Source organism: Aythya marila, assembly GCF_965140915.1.
Source record: "Aythya marila genome assembly, chromosome: 1".
Lineage (NCBI taxonomy): Eukaryota > Metazoa > Chordata > Aves > Anseriformes > Anatidae > Aythya > Aythya marila.
In genome coordinates, this window is record NC_139042.1 from 153,956,572 (window position 1) to 153,970,667 (window position 14,096).

The 14,096-nt window shown below is 52.9% G+C and overlaps 1 protein-coding gene across 2 annotated transcripts in view; it reads right to left on the reverse strand.

Moving 5' to 3' along the window:
• Positions 1–5: 5 nt before the first annotated feature.
• MRTFA (myocardin related transcription factor A) overlaps positions 6–14,096 on the reverse strand; it is a 73,008-nt gene continuing 58,917 nt past the window's right edge. Inside the window, exons 3-15 of one of the 2 annotated variants that reach the window (XM_082776660.1) lie at positions 12,754–12,809; positions 11,205–11,280; positions 10,373–10,534; positions 8,756–8,931; positions 8,179–8,334; positions 7,413–7,666; positions 6,933–7,104; positions 5,583–6,698; positions 4,511–4,669; positions 3,485–3,649; positions 2,487–2,699; positions 2,203–2,263; positions 6–1,863 (exon numbers count right to left, since the gene is read on the reverse strand). In XM_082776660.1, coding sequence (XP_082632786.1) covers positions 1,364–1,863; positions 2,203–2,263; positions 2,487–2,699; positions 3,485–3,649; positions 4,511–4,669; positions 5,583–6,698; positions 6,933–7,104; positions 7,413–7,666; positions 8,179–8,334; positions 8,756–8,931; positions 10,373–10,534; positions 11,205–11,280; positions 12,754–12,809 — 3,266 coding nt within the window. In that variant the 3' untranslated portion in view covers positions 6–1,363. The remainder of the gene's footprint in view (positions 1,864–2,202; positions 2,264–2,486; positions 2,700–3,484; positions 3,650–4,510; positions 4,670–5,582; positions 6,699–6,932; positions 7,105–7,412; positions 7,667–8,178; positions 8,335–8,755; positions 8,932–10,372; positions 10,535–11,204; positions 11,281–12,753; positions 12,810–14,096) is intronic. The other variant, XM_082776661.1, reaches the window with a different exon arrangement.

Below are 14,096 nucleotides of genomic sequence, written 5' to 3' on the forward strand. Positions count from 1 at the left end.
GGGGGAGGGCTAACCTTGAGCTCACTGCGGGCTAAAAGGAGCTGATTTTGCTGAGTATGACAAACAGGCAGCCTCATTTTTTTTTTTCCCCCTTATCCTTTAAAACCTTGGAGGGAAGGTTCTCATCCCCCTTTCCACCACGCCACCCTACTTCCCTCGTAAGAAACCACTTGCCTCCTGTGCCCACATGGTCCCATGGCTGGGCAGCTGCCAGGGTGGGGGGAACAGGCTATAACACGGCCCTTGCCCAGTCTCCAAAATCTTGTGCTGCAAAGAGCGCAGGGCAGCAGCCCGCAGGGAGCAGTGAGGTTGCTTTTTTTTTTTTTTTACCACCTTTTACCTCACTGGCCTGCAGGGAAACACTGAGGATTTGCTGCAGCGGAGCCGAGAGCAGCTGCCCCTTCCTTTCTCACCCCGTGGGGCAGCGCCTCTTCCCTTTCCTTGCCTGCGGGCCCTGCCAGCCTTCCTCGGGGCACGGGCACCCCTTTGGAGGGCTGGGGGGAGCTCCTTACGCTTGAGGCACCTGCTGCAGGGAGGAACAGCGCAGCTGAAGGCAGAAGAGAGATTGCACGTGGCCCCAAATGATATGTTGCTCGTTGCCAGCTGTGCCCGCCGCACGCTCCCCAGGGGCGGCTGGGGCCGCGGGGTGGGCTCCAGGCACAGCCAGAGGTCTGGGGGCAGCGAAGGACAGGGTTAACACACAAGGATCTGGATTTTAGCACCTTAAAAAAAAAAAAAAAAAAAAAAGAAAAACAGAACCGAACCGTTGCTGCAGCCCAAAGCAAGTGAAGCAGCGGGCAGGCCTCTGCCAAGCTCAGCAGGATTTGGGAAACCAGCTTGGACAGTACCAGGCCGCTGGGAAACCCTGGTTTCCTTTGGCTACGTTGGGAAAAGCTGCCTGCTCTGCCCAGCTCCCCGCAGCCCTGCAGCACACTGGGCCCTCCCCGACAGCCTCCCGGAGCTGCCATCCCTGCAAGGAGCGTGCTGCTTCTTTTGGGACGGGCTCGGGACCAATCCTGCCACATCCTGCAGCGAGGGATGTCGTGCCCAGGAACATCTCAGCACACGGCTCCTGCCGGCTCCCTCCTCACCCGAGCTGGCCTGAAACCGCCAGCCCCGGAGCTGCAGCCTCCCTGGCCTGCTTCGTGCAGGAAGGACACTGTTGGGGGAGGAGTACAAATACTAGGAGCTCCTTTCTTTTTTTTTTCTTTTTTTTTGTTGTTTTCTTTTTTTGTGTGTGTTTTTTGTGTGTTTTTTTTGTGTGTTTTTTCTTTTTTTTTTTTTTTTTTTTGGTTGACTGGCCTCTTCCCCCTGCATGCCCGTGCCCTCCCACGCCCGTTCCCTTCAGTCTCTGCTCACAGAGTTACAAGCACGAATCCCAGTGCAGCTGCAGGTCATGTCCATCAAGGAAGTCTGTGGAAAAGAGGCTGGGAGCCGCGGTGCTGAGGGGAGCCAGGCTCATGACGGACCCCCCCGGCAGCTCCAGCCAGTCCATGCTGTCCAAATTAGCCTCAGCCAGATCCAGGGCTATGCCCCCGGCCGGCTCGTGAGCAAAGTGCAATTCCGAGGTGTCCATGGGTGAAGGCGGGTGGTCCAGGATGGCCGAGCTGCTCAGCATCTCACTGTGGAGGTCGTCGATCAGGGACAGGGGCTCCGGCCCGTCGTGGCCCGCCGTCAGCAGCGGGAGGCCGGTGCTGCTCTCTAGGAAGTCCTCCAGCCGGCCCACGGGCACCGGCTGCCCCATGGAGCCCGGCCCCGGCAGCTCCGAGGCCTGGTGGCTGCTGGGCGGCGAGGGGCAGGCGGGGGCCGCGGGGGGCTCTTTTCCAGCCGGGGACGACTGCTCCTTGAAGTCGGCAGAAATCTCTGTGCGGGGAGCAAACACGTGAAGCGGGGTGAGGAGAAGCTCTGCCGCAGACAGCGGGAGCCCTCCCACCCCGCCGGGCAGCGGGGACCCCGCTTTGCAGCTCAACCCCAGGGAATTGAAGCTGTGGCCGGTGTGGCAGGGAAGATGTGCCCAGCTTTGATGCAGCAGAGCCACCAAAAAGCGTTTTAAGCACACCGATGCCTGGCTGGCGTCTCCCCGGGAGCTTTAATGCCTGCCAGGGATGCGGGAGCAAAGAGCAGTGACAGCCAAGCACATCAGCGCGCTGCCACTTCCAGGCTGAAGCCCCAGGGCTGGCAAGTGCCGCCTCATCTCCTTACCTCCGCTCTCTATGAGGATATCGAACAGGTCGTCCATCTGCTGGCTGGAGCAGCCGTTCTCCTGGGGAGGAAGAGGGACGGGTTAGCTCCCTAGGCACCAGGGGTGGGGCTGCTGTTGTACAGGGAGCAGCCAGAGGCACGGCACCAGAGCCCTCCGTAAGAGGGCTCAGAAAGGGACAGTTTGGTCTCCGTTCTCTTTTACTGGCCCGAATCAGGAATCTAAAGGGCTTCACGACAGCAACTTTGCACCTGCTCTCCAAGGGAAACAGGAGAACTGCTCTCACCTGGGCCTTTGGCTGTTGCTTCATGGCCTCTTCATAGCCTGGTGGCTCTTTCATTGGGACCGAGGGCACGGGGAGAGAAGGTGGAGGAGTTCCAAAAAGCGACGTGTGCTGCTGCTGCTGCTGCTGCTGCTGCTGCTGCTGCTGCTGCTGCTGCTGCTCCAGGTCCATGTGGGCTGGGGAGGGGGCAGCAGGAGAGCCAGGCTGGGATGAGGGCTGTTAGGAGCAAAGGCAGAAGGAACGATCAGGGGAAAGCTCAGGGCTGCTTTGAGAGACCATCACCCCCCTCTCTTGGCGAGGTCTGCGCCGTGCTGCTCCCAGCAGCCCGGCTCCTTCCGTGTACTCGGTGCCCTGCGCGCTGACCGCGGGGGCGTGAGGCAGACTTCCCCTCCCTGTCAGCTGGAAAGCTCTCGCTGGTATTTTTAATACCAAAGCAACCACGCCACAAACCACCACCAGGCTGCTCCTGGCTGGGGAGAGCTTCATCTGTCCACGTGGGGGAACTCCTCGAGGATTTGAGAGAGAGAGAAGGCATTTCCCTCGCTTTGTTCAGCCTCCTCCGCACTCGCGACGGAGCCGGGACCTCTCTTTTCCCCCACCTCTCTCCCTGCAGCGCCGGCTTTGGCGACACGATGGGGCCTGACAGGCAGCAAACCTCACGGCCCGAGGGTGGGTGGGGAGCACCAGAGCACCGAGCGGTACCGGAGCTCTCCAAAGGAAGCCCCAAGCGCTGCAGGAAGCGGTGCTGGTGACTCAGCTTTGCCAGATGAATCAGCAGCCAGCTGCCCGTACGAAATGTTCGAGTGCGGCCGGGGGGCTTGTGAGTGATCCAACCCACGTCTGCTTCCCTGGAAAGCCTGGTCACCTGCTCTGCGGCCCGCCTGGAGAGGAGCAACCCCAAGCCCCTGCTGCCAGAGTTGCTCTGGGGGCCGCTCTCCACGTGAGAGGGGCTAGAAACCCCAGCGTTGTGGCAGCGGCCACTGGGACGGGCTGGGGGGTACCTTTTTTGGCACACTGGGTTGGCCGGCCTTGCCAGGAGCACCAGTTTTCAGGGACCCTTTGTGGAAAGCGTTGAGGAAGAAGGGCTGCAGGGTTGGAGGTGCTGAGAAAGACAATGTGGTGGGGGGCTGCTGCCCTGTGACCACCTGCAGGCCTGGCTTCTGACCCTACAGGGAGGCAAAAGGATGAGGAGAGTCACTGCAGGTGCCCTCCGCAGCACAGCACACAAGCTCAGGGAGCCTGTGGGGAAATGGTGCCTGCGTTTACCTGCTGCATTTCCACAAGGCCTCAAAACGAACCAAGGCACCGACTCTTTGCGAAGGGGCCATCCCACTCTGACTACACTAGGAAGGGCTCCTACCTGCACATCCTTCCCAGGACCTGACCCAGAAATGATCCTCCGAGCTCTAAAAACGCTTCACAGAAGTATTTCTCTCTCTCATCTTATTTACATGTGAAAGAGCGAGCTAAGTCATGCCTGACATGAGGTGGGCACAGCAGGGGCTCTTTAGCGCTGTCACTTGGAGGAGGGGTAAAGGCAGAGGTGCTCCCTTTCTTGATCCCATGTTGCACTTCACAAAGACATTACTAACAGGCATGCTCAAGGCACAGGAACAGAAATACAGCACGTTCAGCTGTACCAGACAGTAAAGGCCACATCTTTTTGCCCTTCTCAAAGCTGAGACACCACCTTCAGAGCAAAGCTCCTGCCCACACCACCCTCTGGCAGCTCTCTCCATGCAGTAACCACCTCTTCATTTCAGCAGCGCTCCTTCAAGAACTGAGGACACCGCTGAGAACCAAGGCTGCCCGCGGTGCCTGTCATCATTTTCAGTTGACAGAAAGCTCCTGTCTAAACCTCCAGCTGGTATTTTGTCCAGCGGCAGGAGAAGGTGCTGGGAGACCTCACTGTGATGATGGTCTCACCAGGACTCTGTGTGTGTGTGCGCTCCCTTCCCACCACTGCTACAAACCCTGGCATGGAGCGAAGGAAAACAAGGCAGAAACACGAGCAGGCAGCACGCTACCTTTCTGACAGCTTGGTTTAGGCCTCGGGGCTGCTGCTGCTGCTTCTGCTGCTGCGTGGGCTGCTGCTGCTGCTTCTGCTGCGTGGGCTGCTGAGGAGTGCTTGCAGGTAGCTGACACTGCGGCTGGCTGGAAGTTTTAGCGGGCGATGATTGTACTCTCTGGAAAGAAGAGGGTATCGGTGAGGAGCTGTTCCCCGGGCACAACAGGGAGCAAGGCTCGAGTTTCTTAAAGGGTGTATTAAATCTGGCTTTCCTGACTCTTTAGGAAATGAAGTCAATCGTTCTGTTTCACCAGGGAGAGAAATCAAACTGGGGTGGGATTCTGTGTCCTACACGAGGAGGTGGTGCCACTCGAACTCCCTGGGCTCTGTGACTTCCCTCAGGGGCTGGCAGCCCTAGCACGGGACCTATCCCTGACTACGTGGGGTGAGCCGGGGCTGACATTTGGCTGACTTGCATCTCACCAGCTACGCAGCAAATGCAGCCTGTCCCTGATGGTGGGTGCTGCCACTGGCCCTGTTGGAGGTGCAAGAAATGTGGCAGCAGAGAATGGAAATTTTCTCTGATACCACGGAGGATGCTGGAGTTTAACTTATGCCATAAAACATATTTATCTCTTCCTGGAAGAAGCACTCAGAACACTTCTGTTAAGTGCTGGATCCATGCCAAGAGGGGAATAGTGCATCATGTCTGATGAAAGGCTCCACTAGCACCGAAATATCGACATGCATTAAAACAAAGAGCAGTCAAAAAGCAAAATGTCTGTTCTCAGGGCCTGATTTCAGCTCTCAGTAGACAAGGGGATCTATCTATCACTTCAGTGAAGAACAAGAGGTGAAATACATCCTCGTTTTTCTAATACCATGGGCACAGTTGTTCTGTCGAAAAGTGGTAGAACGATTTCTACCATGAAAGATTTACTTACACCGCTCTGTTTTGCAAAGCCAGGAACTGTCAGAGCAATAAAACACCTACTAAAGTACCATTTTAGTATTTACTGAACTGAATTCCCAATGTATAAGTCATCCCGTGGTAACCTGGACCCTAGGGACGGGACCTGAGCCTCGCCTACCTGCAAGGCCGGGCAGCTACTCCCTGCCTTCCCGTGGGGCGAGAGGCCCTGCCTCTCGGCGCTCGGCTTGGTCACGGTGAGCACGATGTGGGTCCCGGTGGAGTCGGTGATGAGGGTGGGGGGCGGGCTGCCCTTGATCAGGTCGCTCAGGGCGCTCCCTTGCTGGCCGAGGAAGAGCCGCGGGCTGTGGGACTGGCACGGCGGCTCCGCATCCGCGGCTGGCACCTCCTGCTTCACCATCACGGCTTTCTTTGGCACTGGGCTTGGATTCGAAGTGTCCATTTGGCTGGCGGCTGGCGCGGGGCTGAATTGGTCGCTTTGGCCACTGGATGGCTTTGCGGACGGGCAGCTCAGGAAACCGTTCTCGCTCTTCACCTGGATGCCGAACGCTGCTGGGCTGGGGGCGAGGGCGGCTCGTTCTCCCGCAGCCGCTGGGGCCGGCAGGGACTGCTGAGAGCGCTTCTCCTGCTCCAGCTGTAGTCTGAGCATCTCGACCAGCTGCTGCTTCTGCTTCAGCATGCGGGTGAGTTCCTCGATCTGCTTGTCCTTCTCCTGCAGCATCTGGTCCTTGTCCCTAACTTCTGCGTCTCTGCTGCTACCGGTGCTGCACCGCTCGGCCCTGGGTGCCGCGCTCACGCTGCAGGAGGAAGGTTTGGAGCTTTCTTCCTTCACCAGAAACTGCACCGGGGAGGCCTGCAGGGTGAGCTGGGTCAGGGGTGAGGTCACCATCTCTCCAAAGGTGTCTCCGGTGGCCGAGTTCTCGTCCCCCGTGCTCATCTGCGAGCGCTCAGAAGGAGTGGGAGAAACGGGAGGAGTCGAGCCCGTGCTGCCGAACTTCATCACGCTGCCACTGGTGACCGTGGCCACGACCACTTCTGCTGGTGCAATGCCCGTGGTGACCAGGGCTGGCCCCGTGCTCAGCCTGGCGGCAGGGAAGGCCACCACCACTTCGGCAGCTTTGGGGAGAATGGCTGCAGTGCTGGGCTTGGGAGTGGGGGTGGCGGGGCCGGCCGCACCGTTCTGCTCTTGGTAGGCTCTGAGACGCTCAATCAGGTCCGTCTTGGTGCCCGAGACAGGCAAGGCCCTCAGCTTCAACTCCTGCTTCAGCTCTGCCACCTGATGAGGGGGAAGAGGGCAACATTAAGACAGCACACGCTATCACCAGAACCACTGGGAGAGGGCCAGGCGAGCCCCTGCAGGCCAACACGCCCGCATGTCTGGTACAAACTGCGGGGCAGCAACGCCAGCCCTTTTCAGCAACATCGCTCAGTGTCGACTCCTCCACAGACAATGGCATAAAAAAAAAGGGCCGTGCAGTTTCCCAGGGCTGCCAGCAGCACCAGCGCTTACCTTCATCTCATCGAGGTTGGCAGGGAGAGGGCCTGGCTTGCCCACTGCAGCGTTGCTGTTCTGTCGCATCAGCCCACTGGAAGCGGAGGACACCGAGGAGCTGCTGCTGACTGTGGCAGAGAGATTGCGTACGGCAGGGGCACTGGCACCACTCTGCTGCTCTCCTGGAGGCCTGCAGCGAAAGAAAAGCCACGGGCATCAAAACCAAGGTGGAAAGGCACTGGAGGCCCTCAGTGCACGAGAAGCCAGTCGAGGGGATTTAGGTATCTATGTCCACAGTCACACACGCTCAGAAACACGAGCACCACCCCAGACATTAAAGCACGCCAATGCTTTTGGCTAGATCCAGCCTCCTGACGCTGGCCCTTTTTGAGGCCCACCGTAACCCGAGGCTCACAGCTCCCACCCAGAACACCATTTGTTGCTAACTGTACTGCGCAAGCCCGTCCCTAAGAGAGAGCTGGCGTTTTGGACCCGTACTTTGGTGGAGCTGGCAGGATGGTCTGGTAATTGTAGTGCTGCTGCTGCTGCTGGTTGAGGATCTGAAGCTGGAGAAAGAGTTGCTGCTGCTGCAGTATTTTGGCATAGGATGAATCCATGGGAGGAGCTCCCTTGTCCTGCTTTTGGTCCGGGGGGATATACTGATGATATTTAAGCTTCTTGACTTTCGGCTTCAACTCCTTGGCTTTCTTACTGCGCTGAGACTTCTCGCTGGTAGACTTGGGCTGGCTTTGCTATTCGGGGGAAAAAGAGGAAGCAGATAAGAATGGAAACACTGAAATAACGCCCCAGGTAAACCAGAAAGCACGCTGGGGTTTTTGTTTGAAAATTCTCCATATTTGACCTCAGGGCCTTTCCATGCTTCTCTAAGTCGGGCAGTACTACAGCCACAGCACCCACAGCAGCTCTGCAGCACCCTAAGGCAGGTCACAGAAAGGTGGCAATCCATCCTTCCTAGCACCATTTGTCCATGCAGGGCAGAGTCAGTGTCTCTTCTTCTAGGTAATACCGATTGGTTCAACACATTTTGCATTCAGGACCCAGTTTACAGACGGTGAACAGCTCATGGACCAGAAGAACCTCTTAAATAGGTTACAAATAGGATCAGAGGATGACACCAGTGAGTATATAAGCCTTCCTTTCTTAGTGCCTGTTCACATAACACTTCCAGCTCCAAACCTGCTTCAGAGTAACCACCTTACTTTCTCTCAGACTACACCCACGAGGAAATCATCCCAAACCGTACCTTAATGAGCGTCGGAGGGGGCTTGGCAGCAGGAAGAGCCGCTCCATTGGTAAGACTGGGGGGCAGGAGAGGTGGAGGTGGCAGAGGCGGGGGGGGCTGTTCAGGTAGGAAAAGTGTTTCACTGGAGTCCGCACTGATCTGCAACTGGGATGAACCCTGCAGGAACAGAGAGAGGCATAATGCATGCACATCAAGGAAGGAAGTATTTTAACAGGGTGCTGGGAAGTGCCCACTTAAAGGGCAACAGCACAGGTTTCGAGTCAGTAATGAGGATCCTTTAACCCACTCCTTCAGTTGTTCCTGAGAGGCAGCACAACTTCTTAGGGCAGAAAAGGAATCAAAATCCTACAGCTGCATCCCCCAGCTTTGCCTGCCAGCGCTGGCTGCACAAACCCAGGCTGCATCACCAAATAATGGCTGTCCCCCTTCCCCTCACGGCACCACTACAGGGACCTCTAACCAGAGGGCATCATCAGTGCCACACAGGGCTAACACCCTCACATTTCAGGACCCTCTGCCACACATCAGCAGTGGCTGTGAAGCTCCAGGGCACTGCAGGAGGCCCCCCCGTCCTCACCTGAGCTAGTGATGTGCCAGTGGTGCTAGGGAGAGGCTCACAAATCCGCGAGTCCATCGGCGATGGGACAGACCCCTGGGACTCATGGCTGGCTGGCTGTTCGGGGGAGAGGGCATCACTGCTGTCCTCGTCAAAGGAGGAGTTGTCTGCAACCTTTGGGTAGTTCACCTGTCCAACTGAAAAGACAAACACCAGCTGTGGGCTTCAAAAGAGAATTAAGGAATTATCTCACTTGCCCCTAGATGTTTCATAAAGATATTGAAGGCATGGAGAGACTTGTGTCTGAGCAGTGCTTAAAGCAACAGCTAAAAATGAGAGAATGAAGCCCAGCGTGGATCCATCTGAAGTGTTTACATTCGTCTCTGCTATCAGTAGAACAAAACGATGCTATCAGTAGAATAAAACGATGCTGGGGTGAACCAGCAAGACAAGATCAGGAAGTACAACATCAGCAACTTAACCCTGCCCAAACCCAGAACCGTGGGATCAGCAAACAATCAGCCTACTTGCTGATCATTCAGCACCACGGAAAAAAGTCAGGCAGGCAGTTTAAGGCCGAGTCATGGTTTCTTTGGTGTTCATCCTAGGTGGTGGAAGATAGAATCACTCTTCAAGACAGAATCCCAAATTGTTCTCCAGTCTTACAAGCAGCAAGGGCTATGGATTAAGAGGTGGCCCTGAGTGCTGTTAGCAGTTCTGCCTGCCTGCATGTCCCACAAGCAGCAATTTATCTCAAAATAAACCTGGTAAGCAGGAATCTTTCGCACCTAACACAAGAACAACTGAAATCCAGGGAGATGTGATATTCTCAAAGTCAGAAGCAAGCCACATCTCTTAACACTCCAGTTCACAAATTCACTCTTTCTCTTCTACAGTTATTTCTTCTGCAGCAGTGAAGCCAGGCTCTCCCACAGCACTGTCCTTTTTGTTTTTCATGCTAAGTATGTGGCCTTGCTCACAGTTGTGTCCCATTTGTCTTTAAAGTAGCTGTGTGTGTTTGAGGGGACGAATAACCACAGACACACGCAGACTGCTCAGCCCAGGGGAAATGGGAAAGAGCACTGCTGAGGCAGTGGGCAGGCTACTCCTCAGCATTCCTTTCAGCCCTTGGAATGGCGCTGGCATGATTTACATCTGTTCTGGTTTATTTTTAAAGGGGTTGAATTCTCTGAAGTTTGTAAGTTCACAGACAGCTTTTGTTTCATCACACCTGTTTATATTCTGTCTCCTCTCCCTGATCTGAGTCCGTCAGTGGGTTCTCCCTGACCAAGGTTGCTGATGTGTTATACCCAGAGAGATTTTTAAGGAGAGAATCCAGGGAATGCAAGCTACAGCAGTCTTTCAAGCCTTCAGGGTATGCAAAGACTTTCATATTATTCCAGGATGTCCACACTCATAATTTAATGTCCACACACATAATTTAATGACTCTGTACTACTATCTGTGCCAGAGGGAGTTTTGTTTTTCAGAATCCTGGGGGCTAAAAGGCTGCGATTCTGCAACAGGAAAACAAGGCCAACGATGGGCTCGCACTCCCTTAAGCAGGCAGGTGAAATGACAGGAAATCATAGCCACGTGTGGGCAACGCCTTCCACAAAGATCCTCCTCTGGCCTCACCTATAATGGCTTCCTTCAGGCTGGATTCCACAGGCAAGATGTTCTTCTCCACCAGCTCCATGGGGCCTGGCCTCTGCGCTATCTTCTCATTGAGGTCATCTGCCAGCCTGGCTCTCTTTAGCTTCAGCTGCTTAGCCTGCAAGGAGGGTTCGGCTGAGGTCTCTGTTCAGGGGAAAGTAAATAAAATGGCATCAATCCAGCAACGGTCAACCTATGCACTTTAGCAGTATTTGACTTCTGTTCAGAAAGGTAACTGTAGACACTGATAGATAGCTGCACAGGAAAATAATTGCAGATAACGCTAGATAACTACACAGTGTAAAGATGTTACAGATATATTACAGATATTACATATACTGAAGTTATAAAGATGCTACAGTAGCTCCCGTGACTCTAGAATAGGACAAATTCACTGCTCCCAAACTAATGTCACCTGATTCTCATTCACCTTTTCCCTTTCAGGTGTGTCCAAAGATGTGGCACTCAGCAGCAGGGTAGTACTCCCTCTCTGAAACTGAGGTGCATATTAATTAGATCAGATCTGCCTTACTCCCACTCTGGATATTTTACAGTGTCTTCCCTTAGAAGAGCAATCTCTACCAATTCCATTTCGTTTCAGCTGCACAAAACTGCACAATTTGAGTTTACCTAACAGATTTTTCTGAGAATCTCCATGCAAAGGTTGTTGGATCCCTCCCAAGAAATCATGATCTTCTGCCAACTCCCAACTACAGGAAAGATTTTTGGGTCCAGAGGCAATATAGAAAGCTACTAAACAAGTAGTTAAGACAACGTTTGTGGTTGATGTCCTTCCGTTTCATGTGTGCCATACCTTCCAGAATGTGCATCCTAACCAGCTCCGATCTCTCTGGCCTGGACCGGATTTTCCGTTTCAGATAGTCCTCTGTCTGCAGCGAAACAGAAAAGCAAAACCAGTTTTAGTTGATCAGGCACAGGAGTGAGGTGATCTTGGGACAGCACAACCAAGAGAAACAACCATCCTTAGTTGCTTCTGAGATCTCAGTAAACACTGACCAGCAAAGGGACATTATTTTCTGTCCCAAGGCACCCACAGAGTGAGTTTATTCTGAAGATGACCTCCCACTGGACATCCCCTCAGTGTAAGAGTGTTCTGCTGCCCTGTGGAACAGAAACTGGAAAGGACTTCCTCAGGACCCGAAGCCCTCTTTTTGCTTTTTATGCAAAACCACTAACGTGTCAGGGTGAAACGCAAGACGTTTCTTTTCGCATTAAAGGACAGACATGTTGGTTCCAATGTTCACAGCAAAGACTTTCATATGCTGCTGGCATTTGATGCCGACTTGTGGTTTGGGCATACTCTTCTTTGTTTCAGGATAAGCTGTTTGTTAAGCTAAAGACCCCATGCACTCCCTTGGCAGGCAAAATCTAAATGCTATGACAAGACCCATTTCATTTCCAGAGCTGCTTTTAGCTCTGTCTTTGGAGAATGTGCTACAGAGCAATGCACGGAGATGACCCTGCCCAGGCTGAGCCTGTTACCCTGCACACATCCAGCAACGGGAATCTGGGAGCAGAGGCGAACAGACTGCTGAGTACTGCCCAGCGGAATGGGTCTTACAGGAAATTCATATGGAAGCCAGTCAGAAAACTGCACCATACTTGCTCGGTTGCCCACACCAAATATTAGCTTGGTAAGAAGGTTTTATTAAATGAGGAAGAAGAAATAAAGCCTTTGGGACACTGGTCGTAACGCAAAACTCGTTGTTCCAAGCTTTCCATCAAGTTTAAAGTGGCAACGCTGTCTGACAGGTTTTCATCACAGCTGTTCTTTAGTCTTATGTTGCTTTCACTTTTAAAACAGAACTTAGCCCAGAGTCATACGAGTTTTTATTTCCCCTGTAGGCCAATCAGAAAAAAAAACAACAAACCACTGTCCCCAGAGACCTTCTGAGGAACAGAAATCAAGAAACCCCCAGTTAGCAAAGGTGCAACACGAAGTGTGAGGCCTGGCTCAGGCCTGGCTTCCTCTTTCGACAGAGCCAGAAGTGGGTGTGACTTCAGTGTTGGGATCTTCTCAATTAAGTTTACATAACATAATACAGCATAATATGACATAAATAACAATGTAAAGTAACTGGGTGGTGGGGAAGAAGAATATTATGGACCTACAGGAAAAATCCAATGGCTTTCAGGCACAACTAGTTGACTGAGGGGTAACCACCACCACACAGAAGCTGAAGAACAGCCCATCCTATACATCCGTGTCTGCACAGCATTGTGTTACATCCAGAGCATGAAGGACTTCCTTCTGCATCACATCAACAGCTACAGGATGCCCAAAATACGAGACATACTCCTCCTGACTTCCCTAAAACCTCGAAGAGCATATTGCATCTTACCCTGGCCCGCTCCAAACTCCTTCTCTGTTCATGAAATGCAGCTGGACTTTTCAGAGCTGTTGAGAAAAAAAAAAAAAAAGAGAATGAGTAAGAATGAAGAAGTTTTCTCACCACATGTCCTTTCAGGCCAACTAAATTAACAAATACACCACAGCAACTGCCCCCTGCATCTGTCAACACGCTGGACCAGATCTCCAGCTGGTATAAAGCAATGTGAACTGACATGCTCTGCTTGACAGCAAAGGAGCTACAGGAGCTGGATTTTCTGTGGGCTACTGAAGAGAATAATTTGGGCTCCACTTCTAGGAGAGCTAACCGCTGTTCACCAAGTGGGGGCCATGAACACAAGGCAAAAATCTCCCCCCAGCAAATGCCTTTCCCAAGTTTCAGCATGGCGTAAAACACCCCGGACCCTTAAATAAGAGAACGGCACCAAAACACTGAAGAGATACGTGAAATGGTTGGAAGGATGGGGGAGGATCCTAATGAACTGTAAATCCTCTTTACTACCTTGTAATGTCATAGGAAGCTGCAAGTCTTTCATTAATCCGCACCTGTGCTTTGTGTACAGGCAAGGGCTGGTCACAAATTCTGTAGGTCCCCAGCAGGACGTATATATTCTGTGTAACAGAAACTAGCAGGACAACGGGAACACTTGGACAGGAAAGTATATCTGCCTGCTGACAGATAACCAAGACTTGAGGAATTAACAGCAGACCTCCTCGCCCCCTCAGGCCTAGTAAAAGAGCAGAGCCAAAATGGATCAGGTTTTAAGAAACCGATCCTCTGCTGTCCAGGACCGTACTAACCCTGGAGGAATCTCTCGCTCTGCCTGGCTCCCCTGCAGCACACAAAGCTCACGTCCCACAGTAAAACTGGAGAAAGGGGGTGACATTACTCCTAACTCAGCACTGAGAAGCGTCACTTGCTCCTCATGCTTTCCCAAATCCACGAGCCGCTTGCTTGCTACAACAATTGCATTGTAGCTTGTATTCAGAACTGCCTGAAGGGCACAGAACTCATTTCCTTTCATATTTAGGAAGTATTTATATTTAAAACTGCTCGATGGAGTTTCTAAATTACCATCAAGATAAGCACCAACGTTAAAAAATCCTGCAGCTTTAAAGGCAAGTTGCAAGGCTTTTGAAGCCAGAAATCTCAACTTGTGTAGTCAGTAACTCCGAGGTGTTGCACGCACATCCTCCAAAATACGGTCTCCTTGTACTCTTTTTCACTTGAGACCAATGATTAAAATATTTCTCAAATGTAACAATAATGAAATATCAAAATGCTATTCAAAAATTAAAAAAACTTGCTTAGATGCAATGCAGGAAGCTACTTCC